At 37.4% G+C, this 21423-nt stretch overlaps 1 protein-coding gene across 1 annotated transcript; it reads right to left on the reverse strand.

The window, feature by feature from the left end:
• Positions 1-10517: 10517 nt before the first annotated feature.
• paip1 (poly(A) binding protein interacting protein 1) lies at positions 10518-19151 on the reverse strand. The gene is made up of 11 exons (XM_037778516.1): positions 18745-19151; positions 15993-16144; positions 15527-15721; positions 15272-15384; positions 14886-14997; positions 14099-14224; positions 13891-13997; positions 13400-13517; positions 13235-13289; positions 12897-12981; positions 10518-11475 (listed from the first exon to the last, which is right to left on the reverse strand). The coding sequence occupies exons 1-11, from the start codon at positions 18938-18940 to the stop codon at positions 11385-11387; spliced, it is 1350 nt and encodes a 449-aa protein (XP_037634444.1). The 5' UTR covers positions 18941-19151; the 3' UTR covers positions 10518-11384.
• Between the last annotated feature and the right edge of the window lie 2272 nt (positions 19152-21423).

The following is a 21423-nucleotide window of genomic DNA, read 5'->3' on the forward strand; positions in this document are numbered from 1 at the left end:
GTTTATAAAGCATGCAGCATAATACACTATCACCCAATTCTGTGTTACACCTTTTTGGCCAACTTCACTCCAAATTATTACCACAAGTTTTACACTTTAAAAAAAATAATAATAATTAAGGTTAAAGGGACTGTTTGTAACTTTCAGAAATGCTTGTTAACAGCGACACCTGTGGCCGTTAAGTCAACGAAAGTCAGCGTCGGGCTCGCGCTTGATCGCTCTACATAGACATGAACGAGCATCGCTCAAAACAGTGAGGCGACACACGTCACCTAAAACCACAATATCACTCTATATTTCAGCTGCTTGGCAGTAATGTTAGCTGACCAGACGAAGGTCTCTCCATGAATCACTGCTGATCCTAGTGTTGGCTTTTCCTGCCTCAGCCTCCAGGGCTGAAGCAGGAAAAGAAACATCATTGTCTCCGACCGGGTGCCGGTGTCTCCCTCCAAGACGGAAACGTCTCTCGCTGCGGAGCCCCGTCACTTCACAAGACACGGGAAACCTCTGTTGGTCTGGAGGAGCTGCAGCATTTATTTCTGCACAAACGTCTACTGTACATTCACTAGATATTCTCAGAGCTAAACTAACTCTTCTGCAGTGTGGAGTGAGCGCGCATGAATGTGAGGTGGAGCGAGTGAAGGACAAGCAGGCAGAGGAGCGGTCTGAACAGCGTAGTCATACGCGAGCGCGCATACGCGAGCGTGCATGGGACACCGACCCGGTAGATTTATACTTGTAAGAAGTTACAAACAGTCCCTTTAATAAACCTAATTTCCGTGAAATTATACCTAATTTCTTAGTTAAAAAAAGCAGATATTATGAATTATTTTGACTATAGTTATTATCAGAGGAACATAATGTTGATGGATTATCACATACGGGTATATGTAAACTTTTACTCAGAATATTGTTTTGAAAGCATTTACATTTTTTTAATGGCAGCACATAATGACACAATTTATGCTATACATTTGAATAAAACACCCACAATTCAACAAAAGTAGAGTTTATTAATTTATTTCTCACAAAGACCATAGTAGGGAACCATCCATGTTGTTTGGGGACAATTAGATGAAAGAAATGTATATTTCTGATATAATGAAGTTTGAAAACCGGTCACATTTGACCCGAGGACAACAGGAAGGTTAAAGTCATTTACTGTTTAAGGTGAACTTTAAAAATCTTCTCAAAGTTCAAATGGAAGCAAAAAAAAAAAAAAACTGTGAAGAGACAAGTCCAAAAAACAAGTCCACACCCATCAGGCTTAATTTTAATCTCTTCTAATCGTCATTCCAGAGCCACATCACGAGTGGACAAACAACACTTAAATCAGCAGATGTCAAATAAAAAACACGTCATGAATTAACAGTTAACAATTTGAGACTCGCCTCGTCTCACATCCTCCTGAACCCTATAATTTATTGTATTTACAACAACTCGTTGCGGAGCAGAGAGTTATGGCCGAGACAGGAATATGAAATTAAGAATATGAAGAACCTATAAACTGAAACCCAAACAATAAGAAAGTCTATTGTGAGGAATGACAAAAGCCTTTCTCTCCTTCACTGGAAAACAATGATGTAATACGTTTCATTGGGACAGAGGCCTACAGTACGTGTTAGAGACTGTAAAGGAAATGGGCAGGACGGTGAAAGAGTTGAAGGACATTTAATTTTCAATGAGCGGTTTCATTCCCAAAGGCTATTTTGGAAAGAATGTTAGTTGGTGTTTGTTGCTTAGCAGACAGATTATTACACCGTCTGATGTCATATTGTTTGGTGAGTAAGTAACTCAAGATGTAGTTACCGTAAGCATGGATGCCTGCCAGGAAAAGGCCCAGGGGCCCAAAGTGTCAGGGGTCCCCTCGACTTCATCTACAAAATGTCACTCACATACCAACCAGGAAGAGACTCATAATTACCACAAAGACACCAAAACAACTACAAAGAGATGATAAACACCAGCAAAGAGACATAAAGAGACTCACAATGACTATGAAAAGAGGAAAAACAACCACAGAGAGACACAAAGAAACAACAACAAAACTCAAAATTACCACAAAGAGACACAAAACAACTACAAAGAGACACAAAACAACTACAAAGAGACACAAAACAACTACAATGAGACACAAAACAACTACAATGAGACACAAAACAACTACAAAGAGACACAAAACAACTACAAAGAGACGCAAAATAACCACAGAGACACTAAACAACTACAAAGAGACGCAAAATAACCACAGAGACACTAAACAACTACAAAGAGATGCAAACTAACCACAAAGAGACACAAAACAACTACAAAGAGACACAAAACAACCACAAAGAGACACAACGCAACTACAAAGAGATGCAAAATGACCACAAAGAGACACAAAGCAACTACAGAGAAACTCAAAATGACTACAAAGAGACATAAAGCAACAACAAAAAGAGGCTAAACAACTATAAAGTCTTGCTCCTCTGTAGTAGAGGAGGTTCGGTGTTTTGCCTTTTGGCCATTGTCTCATAATCCACCCATGACTGTAAGTAACAATTTCCATATTATCATCAAAGGGAAACTCCACTGATTCTAAACATAAAGTTTAGTAGCCATTAGAGGTACGACTGTGAAAACCGTTGTATGATGTCCTCTGTGCCTCTGCAGGAAGTCTGAGAAAATGACCCTGATGATATCATCTCAGCAACAGATTTCTAACAGAGAGCCAGCATTGTGAACCGGGGTTGTGGAATTTGAAAGATGTGGGCATTTACCGGGCAGGGAGGGTCAAACCAAAAGATGCCTAGGAAGTAAAAGTCTGGATATCTCCGCCTCTGGTCTGATCTGTTGGCCACTGAGCAGCTCTACTGGGACTAAAAGGCCTCTTTAAAGCACCTCTTTAACCACTTTCACCATCATGCTTGCACTCATTATACCGGACAACATTATACTGTAATTAAGCCATTTAGCTATTGAACACAGAGAGGTGTTGCTTTGAAAGGCTGCTGCTGTCCTAATAGGTTGGCCTAATTACCTCCCCTTGACTTGCAGTGTGTTGGAAAAGTGATGACAGTCAGAGCAAAGAAGCACAGCAGCAGTTTGTGATGTAACATCTGGACATTTGACTGAATCACATCATATATTGAGTCCATGAGTAGAGCAATTCATTACTTTGAACACCAGTTACTCAGTGAATTATTCTGTATTATTAGATGAAACATATTCCGTACAGTAAAGTAGTGTAACAGTATTACACGCTCTCTCTTGCCTAGAGACATGACTCATTGTAACACTGTCTTGGTGCTTCTGTGTTTCTGTTAGAGCTGCAACGATTAATCGATTAGTTGTCAACTATTAAATTAATCGCCAACTATTTCGATAATAAATTAATCAGTTTGAGTCATTTTTTAAAGAATGAAAAAGTTAAAATTCTCTGATTCCAGCTTCTTAAATGTGAATATGTTCTGGTTTCTTTACTCCTCTATGACAGTAAACTGAATATCTTTGAATTGTGGATAAAAAAAGACATTTGAGGACGTCATCTTGGGCTTTGGGAAACACTGATTGACATTTTTCTGACATTTTATAGACCAAACAACTATAGATTAATGGAGAAAATAATCAACAGATTTGCAGCCCCAGTTGCCGTCCCTTTCTTAGACCGATGAACTTAGTGACTAATAACAAAGTTGAACATCATTAGCTATCTCCACCCTTCCAAGTATAGGCCAAATCTTAAATCACAGTAATGAACTTAGGCGTACCCTATAAGTTGTCAAACTTTATGCTTTCATATCATCAACCACAAAAATTCATTAAGGGCTCTTTGGTCTTCAAAATCAGCCTGCAAACATCTCTACTTCACACTAGTCCTGCAGGGAGCAGTGAATGAAAACCTTATTCGGATGTTACAGTTATACAGTTTTCTCACATTCCTGGTGCAATGTATGAGACATCAGTGTCCAGATACACTGTAGTCTTTGGGGAGGCAGGTTTGCCATAGACGCTCGATGTGATTCAGTTAAGTCCATTCAATAGGTTGTGAAAGGTTCGGGTGGCCTGGTAGAAACAATGTCCAACCTTATTCAGCAGCTCAACCCTCACGCCCACTCCTCTGTTTGTGCAGTGATGATTCGGGTGTAAGTCATCTGGAGCCGGAGCACCTTGAGAATTGAAAATGAGCCAGTTCAATCATGTGTGTGGTTGTGACGCGGCGCTATTCCTGGAAAAGACTAATCTTCTTTCATTTATTTGTGTTGATAAGAATCATTCAATCACACAGACGTGAAAAACGTACAAACTACATCAGGTAAATCCCTCTCCTTTATCAGGACACAGCATTCCTTCATTTGTATACATGACAACATCACTGACAACAGTGGAGAGAGTTTAAAGCAGCTCACTTACTGTGTGTTGAACAATCTAAGGAAGGATCTTGAAACAGCAACGCCTGCGGTCTATTTTCCTGTCAGGCCCCGACATAATGGAGCAGTGTGGGCACGTCATTAAAAATCCCCACTGAGGAGGACCATGAATCATTTGAAGTTGGCCTGGATGTCTGGAGAGCGTTTATAATCACAGGACAAGCCTTTGTCTTTTTTACTGTACCAAATTATATATAAAAAGAATTTTCCCACTTGCTTTTGTTGGCATCTTGCCATATACAAGTAGTTTTGGTTTTACTGTATTTCAACAGGCTTTGACTGAGATTTATTGGAAAAATTACATTTAAAAGACTCAACTAAACTTAAAGGAGCAGTGTGTAGGATCTGGTGGTATCTAGCGGTGAGGTTGCAGATTACAACTTCTCTTATGTGCCAAGCGTGTAGGATCGCTACGATGGCCGACACGAAAACGTGAATGGCCCTCTCTAGAGCCGGTTGTTGTAAGAGAGTCAGTGCATAGTAGGAAGTGAGTGGTGAAGCAAGAGAGAGAGAGCGGCGGCGACATTAGCAGGGCCGGCTCTAGCCCTTTTGGTGCCCTACGTGAAATTCAGATTTGGCGCCCCCCCACCGATCTAAAACTAGGGTTACTGTCCAACTCCCCAGAACCCTAAATAAACAATTGGTCCCTGATGCTGTTGGATTAAAAGTGTGTTCTGGTCCGGCCCACTTGAGATCAAATTGGGCTGTATGTGGCCCATGAACTAAAATGAGTTTGACACCCCTGCTTTAAAGTAAACATTATTTATTTATATAGCACCTTTTGAGCAAAATTGCATAATACAAGGTGCTTAACAATGAAATGAAAATACAATACAATGAACAGGAGGGAGATAAAAAGATGAAAATATATAAATATATTTTGAATGGATTAAGGATTAAGATTAAGAGAAAGATAAACTAAAAAGATATGTTTTAAGATTTAGATTAAACAGCAACGCATCAGTCTACCTGTTACTCTGGATGAACAGTTTTCATTGGAACTACTTTTTAACAGAGATATAGTTCCTATGGAAGCTTTGAGGTGTTTAATGTGTCAGTTTGTGGTGTGTTGCGTAAAATGAATTTGTGGGGATTTATTTTTTGGTAAACTAGTTTCCGTACTATATCAACACCTCTCTGACGCTGTCAAAACACAAGGTTCACCAAGGTTTTAATCATTGAAGGGCGACGGCATTACACATTCTTACCTCTCTGATGTAAGGGAAACATAAAAATAAAAGTGATTCAGAGTCACAGATTTTGTCCCTGGAGAGCTTTCAGACAAATATGCTCCCAGGAAGAAATACATCGCTGTTTTAGTGCTTTTGTTATAAACCCATTTGTGATTGGTCAAAGGTCTTGGAATTTGGTACAGGCATACTTTGGGCGGGTTACATTTGTGTAGACAATAAGTCACACAGTGGTGAGATTTGTGCCTGATCAGAAGTGTCTTCTATTAGTTTTGGTTTGCCTAAGGGCCCTATTTGAACCAATATATGCTATTTTAGCATTTAATTGTTAAATTATGTTTATTATAACGTAATTTTCGATACATTTTGAGGTAAATATTGGGATAATTTCAAATAGGTTACTTGCTAATTATCACTTAATTACCATGAAATTTGCGGATCTGTACAATTTCAGTTGTGGGCGCAGATGGGTTGATTCCTATGTTTTAATGCCCCCCTATGCGATATATATGCAGAGACATTAATACAGAAACAGAAACACACACAACAGAGGTGTGGGTGAGTGGACTGTAGCTCGGAGATAATCCCTCTTTCACACCCATCTGCTGACCAATGGGAATCTAAGGCCCTGCTTCATTGTGAGCCAGACCAGCAGGCTCAGAGGGGCTCATGAGTCAATGAGTGCACAGACACACAGACAGACAGACACGGGGGTAATGTGTCATGTGGGTGAACCTACCGTCCTGTCACATGTTCAATCTGTACAGGTGCATTTCCAACAATCCTCAAGAGAAGCACAAAAAGGGATGAATATATTCATTTAGAGCAAGACGATGCATTATTTTAGGCAAATCATGAGTTGGCAGTGGTTTGCAGATTAAGATATCAGCCGCGTGCAATGTCCTTCCTCAACAGCCTCATGGATGACACACACACATCAAAATGCACTCACATGCAAATCAACATGATTTCTGTTTTCCCAGATAATGAAAAGGCCAGAGAGGCTACAGACATTTACGGTAAAACAGTACGCAATGATCCGTCTTCGGTCAAAATAAGTGCCACAACTGCTTGTTAAATTGGAAGAAATTATTGGAGACAGACTTGTGGGAAAGTGTTTCCATCATTTGAACTAAAGAAGGTCTTTGGTTACAGTAGTAACAATTGTCAGATGCAAACGATTAACTTACTGCAAGGCATTGTATACACAGTGAAAAATAAAAGTACACTGAAACAGCATGCCAGAAAACATGATATCTGACATTTAAAATATGATCGGACAACCACATTAAAGTATGCCACCTAGCTTCAAGACTGATTTATGTTTTTGACACCCACTGTGAGAGGAAGGGGACACGCAACAAAGGATGACTGTGGTTATACGACATGCAGATACCTCAGTATACTGTAACCCATGAAAGAAATGTAGACAGTATCACAGAGAAGAATGCAATATTCCTACAGATGTAATCAAAGCTCTGAGTATTACAATTTCAACACACATGTACGCTTGGTGCTGGTAATTATAAAGCATAAACAAGCTATTTCATTGTAGAAAGGAAAATAGCTGTGGTGTGTCATTGAAGGTCAGGCGATGTCATGGTATGTCTGTTTGTCATTTTCCTCTGAGCTCAGGCAACCGCCAAGAATGTTCAAGGCCACTCTGAACACACATGACACATTTCTGACATTGTAACTAAGATGATGCTTATCGTTGTGAGGGCTGTTGTTTAGGACCCAGAAGCAGACACAGCTGGATGGTGGTTGAAAGTCAGGTGGGTTTATTATAATAAAGGTGGTGAGAGCGAGGGAGAAGGCAGGGGACAGGCAGGCTGCTGAGCAGGGTGGAGAGGCTGGAGGAATGAGCCGAGGCGGCGTGAGGATGGCTCGATGGGAGGCTTGCATTAGAGTCCAAGAGCACAGGAGAACACAACGTTAACGCAGGAAGCACGAGGCAAAAGCACAATAATTACTCTGGTAACAAATGGTACAGAGCGGCCGAGAATATACCACATGGTAGGTAGAACAATCTGGCAAGGACTGGCAGGAAAACTGGTGTTCTTGTACTGTGTGTTGATCAGGTTGATTGTTGACAGGTGGAGAGTGCAGAGTGGAGAGTGAGACCAGGTGCCTGATGACGAAGCCGCGCCCCTGCCACACCCACACACACAGACAGACAGACAGGGGAGGGGGAGAGACAGGGGAAACAGAACACAGGAAAACCACTGGAGTCACGGCCAGAGCCGTGACAATCGTGTCTTTATAAGGAGAAGGTGCCTGCATGAAGCAAGGGAAGGGAAGCTGGCAAAATTTGAATAATATAAATGCTGTGATGGTTAAAATATGAAGATGTGGTGGTAAGAAAGACAGACTTGAGACTAGGAGGTTGTCATCTTGAATATTTGGACTCTCACCATCCTGTTTTCTTGCTGCAACTGACCCAGAAGGGAACCAGCAAATTGGGGAAACTCTCGCAAGATGGTTACGGTTAGGCAATGACCTTGAATAGTTCAGGTTAGGTATTGACCTTGAATGGTTAAGTTTAGGATAGGTTGTCAGGCAGCGAGTCTCGCAAGAGTTTTTCTCTCAGATCAGATTTAGCAATTTGCGGGTTACCTTCTAGACACGACCCATGATGTGTCTTAGTTGTAATAGAGCCTGTAATGTATGGTGTTGTTTACTCTAACCTAAAACCTTCTGTGTGAAAATAAGTTCATCTTTTACTCAATTATAGCAATGTCATAGTGGAAAATGTTTTTTCAATTTAAAGTCCTTTAGTCAGAATTTTACTAAGTACCAAAAGTCCTGAGTTAATAATTGACTCAGTTTCTCGACAATGAATGAATGACTGCTAATTTTTATAACGTTACTCGACTTGGTCACCAGGTGGTGGCAAAGCCTTAAATATAATGTGCACACAGACAGATTTTAACATGACTTCTCTCAATAACTGGTGTTCATTTGTAGGAATTTGTATAGTTTTACCAGAAACCAAAGCCATCTTATTCTGTGTCTTGAACTTTTTAACCCTTTGTTAAAATGAGTTGTTTGAAAACATAAAGCAAATTAAAATTCATTCAAACATTGTCAATGTTCACCCACTATACATGCTCATACATTTGAAAGTCTGGGGTAGAGTAAGTTAGACTTGTAAAACCAAAATAGAAAATAATGTATTCAGTAATAAGAAATGATTATAGTACTTTATAAGACGTTTATATTTGTATGTATTCTCCTTAGAATCAATTAAGAACAATTCAATACAACAAAATCACAAACGGTGTCCTCAAAAATTATAAATAAATTCAAATCAAGACCTCTCAGTCTCAATAACAATGTATTACTAAAGGAATTTTATTGGATTAGTATTTAGAAGTATTGGATTAGATTATTAGACTGTAAAGGTGGGTTGTTTTGTGTGCATCTCAAGCCCCTTAATGTCTGGGATCATACAGTATGAGAATACAAAACAAGTAAAGCTATGACTAATTCACTCTTCAAATGTAAAGCAACTAAATTGCATTGTTTCATGTCAAATTATCATCCATAACTATCAATATTCCATTTGTTATATTTTCTGATCAAACAGAAACATTAAGGTTTGCATATTGAACAAAACAGTGATTAACAGTCTGGAAGCTGTGAATTAAATCAGCCTCCACGTACTAGTCAATTGTAAATCAGCTCATCAGAGTTTCTCTGCACAAATCTTCCACAGAACTTTATATTATGTTTTCGGACTGACATTTGCTGCAAATGTATGATGTTAATTCTTTTGCAATTTCCAGGACACAAAATACATTTCCAATTTGTTGTTGTCCTGATAGCAACGACTTAAACATTCATCAGAAATTTGACTAGAAACGAGGTGAAGTGATGTTTGTTTGTTTGTTTGTATGGGTCTGATCTGGAAAGTGATGCACCAACACAAAGTCACCAGAAGATGGCAGAGTTGGCTCAGACTGACTCGTTTCTAGTAAATATTTCTGTATTCATTACATAGCAGAGAAGTAGACTTTCAAAATATAATCTAATTCAAACTGATAACCTTCTTGTAGCCTGCAGTGCGATCAGATTATTTTTCTCCAATATTTCCATTAGTCCTAAACTAAATGTGCCCTTACTTGCAAGTGTAAAAAAAAACTTATTTATTTTTATATTTTATAGAAAAATATTGTATCTGTCACCTTATCATGTAGTATGGAGTGATTTATAGGTAACTATTTATAGGTATCTTTAGAGAGGGTAAAGGAGCAAACAGTAAATTAAACAGAATAAACAGTAAATTGGGATTTCATTCAACTCTATATGGTTATCATTCACTGAAACACCACTTACAGTGTAAAAAAATATATATATATTATACACTTAAAGGTCTTATTGATAACATTTTTAAGTAGACGAATATTTAAAAAAACAACAAAAAAAAACTCCACAGAGCTTTTAGAAAGGTGCCGGATAAAAGTATGTGTTTTCCTGAAAAATAAAAATAAAATGATATATATATTATATATTATTATATATATATATAATTGTGAATAAATCATTTAAAAAATGTTAGTGGGTCCAAAATGAGAGTTTTGTTTATCTCTGTGGAAGATGGTTCCCACTTCTAACAAGGCTTGTGAGCCAATAGTAAAACGACGCTGGTATCACGTGATATCTCTGGGTCGTCAGCTAGTGTGGAAAAAACATATAAATGGCTGAGATTGACGGTAACTGCCTGCCAAAGACATGTTGTGAAGTAAATGCAACGAGGAGGGAGAATGCAACATCTATTGGGTGAATATTATCAATGTTATCAATAGCACCTTTAACAAAAGTTGGAATTACTGAAATTCTAACTCAGTGTAACTGGGCCTGTGATTACAGCCATCAAATCTCCTTCAACCCCCAAAAGGCTCAAAGACAAATCTCACATTATAAAGAATTTATTGCAGGCAAACAATACCATAAATAATATTTACAAACTATGAAACATTCCTGTTTATGGGCTCCATGGATTGCTGGTAAACAGTCTTTCAGTCTTGGTTTAACTATGAATCCGTTGTGTCACACTGACATATTATCTCTTCGTACTTCCTGAAATGGTGACTTTAGCCCCAGAAAGATGTTTAAAAAAAAGAGTTTCGTTTGTCCACATTCACATCGTATTATTCGTAGTATTTGTATTTATTACAGCTATATCGCTTCACAGAGTTCCTGACCGCTTAAATGAACCGCAGCCAGATTAACAGGTGAATCATCTTGAATATAGTATGTAACATTGGCAACCTGACACTATTTCAGTCAAGATGAAGGCTGTATATGCATTGTATTATGAAGTAAAGCAACCACCTTACCTTTTTACAGTGCATTTGACATGAAGATGATACATTTCTGAGTCTTTTGGCCTGTACGTTATGCATGGGGCATTAATTAGTATTCAACAAATTATGCACACTTTTGCTGAAATCTGCCTTTCACAAAAGAACTAAAAGAAACCCACAGCACACTATTTCCCTCTTTAGTTGAGTTTAGGCATAAAAGAAATACATTTTGAAATAATTAAAATCAAAAAAGAGAACTTTCCAAAAAAATAAATCTTAATACCTCGAACAATTAAACCTGTTGATTGTCCCCATTTCTAATCAACACTGACTGAAAAAAAGTGTCAGAAGTGCAACTATGAACAGCTCTTTTTTTTGAGTTAAAATGCTTGTTTGCAGTAAAATAAAAGTCTGAACCTATCCGATGCAGTACAGTATGTGCCTGTTGAGTCTCACAGATTCTCACTCTCACGTCATTGTTGTCGTTTCTTCTCCGATTCTAAACAAAAACGCTCAAAAGCTTCTTCTATCTCAGGCTCCATCTCGTCTTCAGAGTCCTCGTATCTGTGAACACAACAAAAACCAGTTTTTTACATCTTAAAGATAAACATGCTGTTTAACTTAATATTAACATTACTACAATATGTGTCAGTCATTGTGATTTACATGACACACAAGCTCACAAACACACACATTTCTGAGAGAGAGGACAGGAGCGAGCTAAGCCCTCTTTCACACCCAACTGCTGACTAAACTGAATCTGAGGCGATGGGTGAACCTGTTGCATTGTGGGCCAGTCAAACTCATTCACCACGCTCAGGGGCCCGCAGGTCAGTCGTGGTCATATGACCTGGGTGAAGCCACTATGCGGTCACATGACCGAAGATGTACCAGCGTGGTGGTGCGGTTGAACTTTTTCAGATTTTGGTTTAAACAAAAGCAGAATTTCAACTGTCTGTCTCTTTCTCAACATGAGCTCTCCGTTTTACACTCAGATTTGTACACGTTGTTTGTACTTTAGATGCTCTTGCTTTGCCAACAAAACCAATAACATAACATTTTATTTCATTTCATTTCATTTTAAAATTCAAAATAAAATGAAATCTTTGATTTCCTTTGGTGGAAGTGTTCTCTGGGCTCGCCTGAAGCACAAATGTGAAGACATTTTGAAAAATCTAATCAAATAATTTGGCTGAAAAGTGAGTTTTTCTTCTCATATTGTATCTAGTATTTGGACACATGGGACTACTGGTTTTGCAATAGACTATTATATTTTAGGAAAAAACAGAAGTCCCATGAGCCCAAAATACTAGATATAGTATGATAAAAAAAAGGTCTATCTCAGAGACTACAAGGAGCACAATCAAGTATTTGGTATCTATGAACTCATAACATTATCATAACAAAGATATGCACAAATATGCAGTGTAAAAAAAATCATATGGAAAACATTTAATAAACACAATGTCAGCGTTTTTTCCTCATTTTTCAAAATTCTTGATTTTAACTATTAATAAAAGTGGGATTTTTTTCATATGATCTAAAAATGTCAAAGTTGTACTGTTAGATACTTGCCCAAAGTATGTCCGTGCCTCATTTCAAGACTTTTGACCAATCGGAACAAATGTTGTGGTATTTTTCAAATTTCATTTTTTAAATATAGTCGTTGGGTACAAATGGGTTAAACCACATCAGTAATTTAATTGTTCATTGTGGAGTTATTGTGAAGGTCATGCAGGTCCATGTGCCACCTGAGGCACCACTGAATGTAGGAAGCAAGTTTCCACTAAACAACCAATGTAACAATGTAATCACAAAGATGTGACTGGCATTGATTCGAGGTATTCTGATTACGGCTTAAGATGTGACGGTTGTATCTTTGAGTGGTATCCATAGCAACAAGCATCAACAGGTGCCCAGTAAAGTAGGAGGCTGTGACCTAAAACAAAGGCATTATTTCATCCCTATGACATGTATGTACTTACATTTCATTTCCATTTTCATTTTCTCCATCAATATCTTGGAAATATTCCTGCCTGTCCAGGATCTCTTGGTATTTCTCAGCATAATCTGTAAAAGCAGAAAGACCGACATTAAAGCACAAAAGAGGCTACGACATGATTCAATATGTTTTCCATTTACTGAAGGAGAAGACTGCTTTTTTCTAGCATTTAAAGGACTTGTTCAACAACATATTTATAGTGCATTTAAGAAAACACTTCTTTATTTTACTGATCAACCATCTTTCACATTAATATAAAGTTCTGTCTGCATACTCCCCATGTTATTCTGATCTATCACCAACATGTTTACATAACCTCACCTGGGTCTGCTGCTGTAAAAGGAGTACCATCTTCTGTGTAGAATGTAGGTTCATTCTGAGAGGAGAAAAATAAATCCATGAAAAACAGAAATGCAGAGGAAAAAAATGTAGAATTAAAAAAAAAAAGAAGAGAGAAATAGGGAGTATGGTCCAGTTGACACTCACCATAAAGTAGTTAGGGTCGTTGTCTGGAGTGGCGTTGCTGGCTGCTGAAGCAGCACGGACTCTGCCCCAGTCACTAGATCTCAGCTCTACTAGTTTCAGAAGCATCTGTCTGACGTCCCTGAGGACAAAAACGCTCATATCAAGAAGTTTTACCCCGGATGTTGATGAGGGTTTAATTCTGAACTGCTCTGCTTTTGGGCACTTCTGCTTTTTGCCACTTTAAGACTGACTTTAGAATGATGGTACATGTTCCTAGTGCGTTAAATAAGCTAAAACTCTTTGGTACACATTGGTTTAAAACTCTGAAACTTCATAAAAAAACAGTATATATTTGATTATTTTTTGAGTGAAAGATTATCTATTCTTTCAAAGTGTTTTGATGATGGATGATTGCAGAAGCATGTTACAAGTTTTCTTTTTAGAGATAAAGTTACTTTAAGCATAAGCCTTGAGTAGCAGCTGAACACAAAAGACAACACAGATATACACACCTGCTGCATTTGGCATCCAGCAGAATAGTTTCTATTCTTCGGATCAGATCCTCCATGTGTGGTTTCCCACTCTCTTTCCAGGCGTCATCCAGGACCGAGCCTGTCAGCTGTGAATTTAAAACACATTCTCATTATCTCACTAAATAGCAAAACTACGTGGAAAGCTTTCGATACAAATCTGTAAACATATCTCATTGAGATTTGAAACCTTGAGCAGTTTGACAGCGCAGATGAGATTTCCATCCACAGGCTTGGAGAACAGACTGTTCATCAGGTCTTTCAGAGCGATGAGGAGGATATTGGCTCGATTGGGAGGTCCTTTTGAGCTCTTTACCTGAATAAATTGGCACAAATATCACGGATACAATGAAAAGGTTGAAGGCATGCTGAGCTGTATTCTGGTGTTGGTTTTTCTAGGCTGGACCGCAGCAAAGCAGGGCCAGCTCTACAAACACAAAAGTCTGTCCCTGACTTACTGAGTAAGTGTTGGAGTGATGAAGTTTCCTCATTGGCAGTTGCTCTTTCAAAATGACAACATGCAAATAGTCCTCAATTATGTCCTCAGGAGGCTTCTACAGCGAGGCGCGGACAGTCTTCAATTGACTCAATTGTACCTTAACCATTTCATAATATGCTACACCTTAAGAACAAATATTACCACGACAGAAAATTGTAGATGAACATTTAATATCCAGGAACACACATTATAGACACCACCACTGACTATCAGTGTAACAATATACGGTCCATCCATATACCCCATTAGGTTTTAACCTAGTCTTTTGTTTTATATGAATGGACAGCTGTCTGTCAAATTAGCAAGCACGCATCCAGCAAAGTGTTTCCCTCAGTGCCACTGGGGCAGCATGTAGGCCCCCCAACAAGGTCACAACCTGCAGTAAGCACTGCCAGTGAGGCTAAATGCAGTGGCAGGTATGGTCCAAATTCTGTGATTCAAAAAAGAAGTCAATATAGTCTTAAAGAGAGCCTCTTACCTCCAGGTTGAGATAGAGCTCTCCCAGAAAGAGCACATAGGAGTGGAATTTCTTCTGAGTCTCCGGGTCTCCTCGAACGGCTGCGTCTCTCCGTTCAAAGTCTGTTTGACATCTACGACAGACAACATTAACTTAACAATGACAGTTCACGTTGCTTTGCACTGACCTTATTATTTGTTGCCCACTAACTTTTCAGTTTGGAATGTAAAACATACTTCTACTACTGCTTGTGTTATACCAACATTTTCTACTGCTTCTACACTTTTTCAACAAAGTAATCATCAAAACATTTTATTTCATGAAAAGTCAAGGGGATTTTTGTCATAAGATCTTGCCTACCCCTGATAGGAACCTACATTAAATCAAACAAAACAGAAATGAATTACCTTTTCATGAGCAGCTGACGAAAGTTGCCACTCGGCGGGCTGACGATGAGATGATGGGACAGGTAGTTACAGAGCCTGGCGCCCGTGTAGGAGAAGTTTGGAATGGCAGTAGACTGCAATGAAAAGTTGTGTGTTTTGTCAGAAACATGCATTTATACTTATATTGAATGTGCATGCTGTGTTTAGACAGGTTTGGTTTAAAATCATATTATTTAATATTTATACAAAAAGCAAAATGAGGCCTGAATGTGTCACCTGTGTGTAGATCAGTTCCACCAGCTCGTTCAACAGCTCTTCAGTAGTAACCCAGGAGTTGAGCATGCAAGTTATTTGTTCAACATCCGACTCAAAGGACCCTGGCGAGGAGCTCAGGTGGTCAAGGAAGTCTGCGACCGTTTCAGCCAAGGTTGGTTCATAATAGCTTTCGTCCTCGTCGTAAAAAGAGGGGTCCTGTGCAAAAATCACAATGCAAACATGAAAAACTAAACAAGAAACCCAGAGTACTTTGTCGTGCTAATGCAAAATAATTCAGTAGCCTTACATGTTAAAATTAAAAATCTAAGTTTATGAGATGCTCTTTATGAAAGTAATAATGGATGCACTACTGACACAATTCCTGCTTGGAAGCTAACATAAGAAGTGAACCATTACAATATAATGTTGTTTAAAAAACACTAGAAAATAAGAGTAATAGTATAAAAATTAAAATAAATCCTCTTACTTCATACGAGTTAATTCCAGCGGGGACAAACTCTGGGGCACTGGCTGAAAGCTTCGATGACTTGACCAAGGAATCCACTTCATTAAAACCTCTGGAAGCAGACGTACTGTTGGCATTTGCACTTTGTTGGGGTTTGCTCGGTCTTTTAAAATCTGAAAGGAGGAAGAAGAAAGATGTTGTCAGTCTTTGTTATATATGTGACACTACTCATCCCACATGGGCAAATTCTCTCGTTTCTTTAAAAGATAAGGCTGGTGATACTCTATACTGATGCTGTTGTAATCTATTCATTAAAAATCTTTCAAAACATTTCCCAAATATACATTTAATTTAGTAAAAAAAGCTCCTAAAACAGCTGGGCACTGCAGTTTTTAGCAAACCTTGCTCAAACGTGGCTCATTGATGTGTTTTAATGATGTAGAGATCACATAACAAACACATTCATATAAAAACACAATACACCAATAGAAGCTACATAAAAAAAAGAGCACCAGGTACCAGGACTGAATCAAGGTTAAATAAATAGATATAAAGTGCTGTGTGCTGTCCTCACAGATTAAAATACTTTATGGCAACCGGGACAAACAATTTTTTATAGATGTTTATAGATGTTTTTGACAACCTAGTAGAGCAATAATATCTGTGGTTGGTTGGCTGTCATCCCAGAGATTAGTACTGGATCATGCTGGCTATGAACTGTAGTGATAGTGATGTTTTTCAGAAGGAAAAAACAAAACGTTTTCAACCCATACTGGTTGATACTACTGTATTTTAGGGGACTTTCAATAAAGCCTTGATTTTCTAATCTTGCTATGTAATCACATGGTGTTGACCACCATCTAGTAACGTTACTTTACTTCCCTAACAGGGTCTAAAACTATTGTTTTTCCTCATGTGCCACTGTGGCAGGTCACTGAACATTTCCACTAGACACACAATTGTTTTGTCTGCCACTTAGGGCTGTGTATTGGCAAGAATCTGGCGATAAGATATTTATCACGATACAGAGGTTAAGATTCAATATATTGCAATATATTGCGATACTGTAATTAAGGCGGTATATTGCTATTTTTAAAAAATCTTATTTTAGGAAAACTATCATAGTATAAATAACAATGCTATATGCATAAAATCTGAGAATAAAGAAGTTAACTTTTTTATGCAATCAGAATAATAGGATCTGCATTTGCATATCTTTGCAAATAAAGTAAAGTATTTCCTGAGTTAATCTTTGCATGTAAATTATTAATTAGAATTCAATACATGTTTTTTTGAGAATTAATACAGTATCACAAAATACAATATTGCAATACTCTATATTTTCGTCCACTCCTAGTAAACACTGTGGTAACAGACAGTAGAAATATGGATCATGTAACCTACATTTTTAATTTAGGAATTGCTTTTTAAAACTAATATTTCTTAATATAAGGAAAACCTATCTGCCACAGCCAACATGTCCCCTGTTATTTGGCAGGTGGCAGCTGCTAACTTCATTCCCTGTTCCCTAACGTTACTCTCTAGCACCAGTTACTTGATCAGAAGAGGAACTAACTACTTCTTCCTCTTTGCTCTGCCTTGCTATCTCAACATAACATTAGGTTAGCTATAATGAATGGTAGCTCTCTAATGTCGTAGCTGGGTAAGACAGCTTTAACTGTCGACTATGTGACATCTGAGTGGGAGCTTTATTTAGACGCTGCAGTTACCTCACATGAAATAACAATCCAACAGGTGCATGTCGCAGAGCCAGGATGCTAAAGCTAGCTCACAGTAATGTTATGTAGCAGCCAGCTAAATAACATTAATATTATCTATTAGCTAGATAATATTAATGTTATGTAGCAGCCAGCTAACATATATATTATATATAATATATATATTATATATATATATATAAATATATATATAATATATATATTTATATATATATTATATATATATATAATATATATACACATATATATACATATATATATAATATATATACATATATGTAAATATATAAATATATATTACATATAAATATGTATATAAATATAATATATATTAATATATATATATAAATATATATATAATATATATATATATTAATATAAATATATATATATAATATATTATATATATAAATATATATATAATATATATTACATTTATAATATTTATATATAATATCTAGCTGCTAAATAACATATATATAATTATATATTATATTATATATATAATATTTATATATATTATATTTATATAAATATATATATATAATTATATTTTATATTATATATATAATATTTATATATATTATATTTATTTATAATATATAATATATATTATTATATATATAATATTTATATATAATATATATATTATATTTTTACATATAAATGTATATTATATTTATATATATATTATATTTGTACATATAAATGTATATATATATATTTAATATATATATATATATATATATATATATATATATATATATAATATTTATATATAATATCAAATATTTATATATAATATCAAGCTGCTAAATAACATTGATGTTAGCTAGCTGGCTAATCACAGCACCAGATTTAGGTTACTGTTAGCCTCACACTTCTTAGATGAGAGGGGATGAACTTGTGTGGCTACAGTAACATTCAGGTAAACACAGTGTGGCCTCCAGTGAGAGCTAGCTGGAGGCATTTAACTGAAAACGAATGTGAAAGTAACATTAGCTCGTTAGCTCGCTGTGTTCTGGTTGCCATACCTCCAGACACCATGTAGTCAGCAGGGCTCATGCTGTTCTCGGGGAAAGGCGGGGTGGTCCTCGGCTGCCTCAGCGGCTCTCTCTGGTTGAACAGCGTCGTGTTGTTGTCTCCGTCCTCCTCCAGCAGCAGCCCGGGCTCCGCTGCATAATGTCGGCTTCTGCCCGCTCCGGGAGCTCGGTCGAAACTCTCGTTCATGTTCAGCTGCTCCGCTTCTTCAAGTCTCTCAGAGCAGCATCAGGATACACAGAACAAAGATGAAGAAATGAGGCTGTTTGACTGCTGTTTAGTTAGTTCAGCGTGGCTTGTGTTTTCATCATAACAAACACAGCCTATCTCTCTTTCATGATGTCTGTTTTCCCTCTCTCTCTCCTGGCAGCTCAGTTCACACACAACTCTACCACCACTTCCTTTATCAACAAACTCGCTGTGGCTGGTTTTCACTGATAGAGTGAGATAGCAGGATGAACATGTCGCCCTCTGGTGGCGCGGAGTGGAAGCGCAGATAGAAATGGTGTAGACTCCAAATACAGATTCTTAATTCAAGTAAATGTAGAAATTAGGGCTGTCAATCTATTAAAAATATGTAATCACCCCAAAATAGTGCTGTTTTGGATTAAAAATATTTATAAAACAATTAATCACGATTGTTTATGATTAATTGGGATTAAGCGCAAATAATTCACACATTTCTTTTTTTGTTCAAAATGTACCTTAAAGGTCCCATATTATAAAAAAAGTGAGATTTTCATGTTTTTTTTTTATTATAAAGCAGGCTTAAGTCCTATATAAATACTGTGAAAGTATCGAAACACTCAATCCACAGGGAATTACACACACAGCCCGTATTCAGAAACTCTGCATTTGAAACAAGCTGTCAGGATTTCTGCCCATTTGTGATGTCACAAATATACAATATTTAGACCCTTTACACAATTTTAAATGTAAACATTCTAAATGTGTCCCACTTTATTTCTTGGTTGCAGTATATGTGAATGTCATCAGCTGACAGGAAGTACACATAGACCCTAACTGTTGCAATTCCGTCAAAATGTGCTAAAACGGAGTGTTTCAGACAGAGGGTAAATACAGGCATATTCAGGCTGACAGTATGAGGAAAATATTTTTTTTTTAACATTACAGCATGTAAACATGTTCTAGTAGGAACACAAAATACAAGTATGAACCTGAAAATGAGCACGATTGTCAAGTATTTAATACTCTTATCAACATGGGAGTGGACAAATATGCTGCTTTATGCAAATGTATGTATATATTTATTATTGGAAATCAATTAACAACACAAAACAATGACAAATATTGTCCAGAAACCCTCACAGGTACTGCATTTAGCATAAAAAATATGCTCAAATCATAACATGGCAAACTGCAGCCGAACAGGCAACAACAGCTGTCAGTGTGTCAGTGTGCTGACTTGACTATGACTTGCCCCAAACTGCATGTGATTATCATAAAGTGGGCATGTCTGTAAAGGGGAGACTCGTGGGTACCCATAGAAACCATTTTCATTCACATATCTTGAGGTCAGAGGTCAAGGGACCCCTTTGAAAATGGCCATGCCAATTTTTCCTCGCCACAATTTAGCCTAAATTTGGGAAAAAATGTAGCCTCCTTCACAACAAGGTAGTATGACATAGTTGGTACCAATGGATTCATTAGGTTTTTCTAGTTTCATATGATCTCTACTGGCATCTCTATTCTAGCTTTAAAAGTGAGCACGCTACAACCTAAAAATCGCAAGTTGGCAAATTAGTGGCATTAAAACAAATTTGTGTTAACGCGTTATTATCGCGTTTAAACTCTTTGTCTTCAGTCACGGTCACATTTATTGAAAACAATTGTATGTTTTTGCCTTAAAAAACCCTGTGTGAATTTTTTGGTTTCATGAAAAAACTCCTGCTTAGGTTGTGTAAATTACCAGAAAAGAAACTATTGAGGACATGACTTCAGTGTCTGCAGCACCGCCCTGTTTGTGGGTTGTCTGCACAACATGAGTGCATAATGATGGACCTGTTGTGTGTGGTTGAATAACCTGATATTGATCTAAAATATTTACCAAAGAACCAATTATATTTAACTGATATATTTGACACATACTTATGCACCACAGAGGGGATCCTGGACCTGTGCAACCCCTCACAAGTGCCTCTCTCCGCTCTCTCTCTCTCTCAGTAGCTGCCCACTACAAACATGTGCTGCACCAGACCTCTCAGTGTAAGTATTCATTAGTTGTTTTAGCCTCCAGTCATTTTCCACTTGTTTCCCCAAAGCTGGATCACATTATGCCACAGAGAATTCCCGTGCTAGAAATGCAGAGACCCACTCTGATGAACTGATTACTGCCCCTATTTGCTCCTATTGCTGATTTTCCCCGTGCCAGCGACTTGGAGGGAGTTCAAACATGCACAAATCTCAGGAATGCACAAGGTGACAAATGCGGAAGGGAGGTCACGTGCACACTCATCACCACCAGGTTTTAAATGCAAAAAAAGTAATGTTTCATCAGTGCACATTATGTAGGTTGCCAAATATCCTTGATGATTTATTGACTGCATCATTAGGTTATATACGGAGCAATTAAAGACAACATCTACAACTACTTGAAAAAGCACAGAAAATGCAATAGACAGTGCTGTGCACGGTGCAGAGATGGTCATGAA

The sequence above is a fragment of the Sebastes umbrosus genome, chromosome 8 (genome assembly GCF_015220745.1).
Source record: "Sebastes umbrosus isolate fSebUmb1 chromosome 8, fSebUmb1.pri, whole genome shotgun sequence".
In the NCBI taxonomy this organism is placed as follows: Eukaryota; Metazoa; Chordata; class Actinopteri; order Perciformes; family Sebastidae; genus Sebastes; species Sebastes umbrosus.

What these genes read in the sequence shown, in the direction of transcription:
- paip1 (XM_037778516.1), bottom strand. Translation starts at nt 18,940, where the DNA reads ATGAACGAGAGTTTCGACCGAGCTCCCGGAGCGGGCAGAAGCCGACAT. An exon ending in GCGCTGTCAAACTGCTCAAG is followed by an intron (nt 13,998 to 14,098) that starts GTTTCAAATCTC and finishes TTAAATTCACAG; the next exon opens with CTGACAGGCTCGGTCCTGGA. An exon ending in TTTTACAGCAGCAGACCCAG is followed by an intron (nt 12,982 to 13,234) that starts GTGAGGTTATGT and finishes CTGCTTTTACAG; the next exon opens with ATTATGCTGAGAAATACCAA.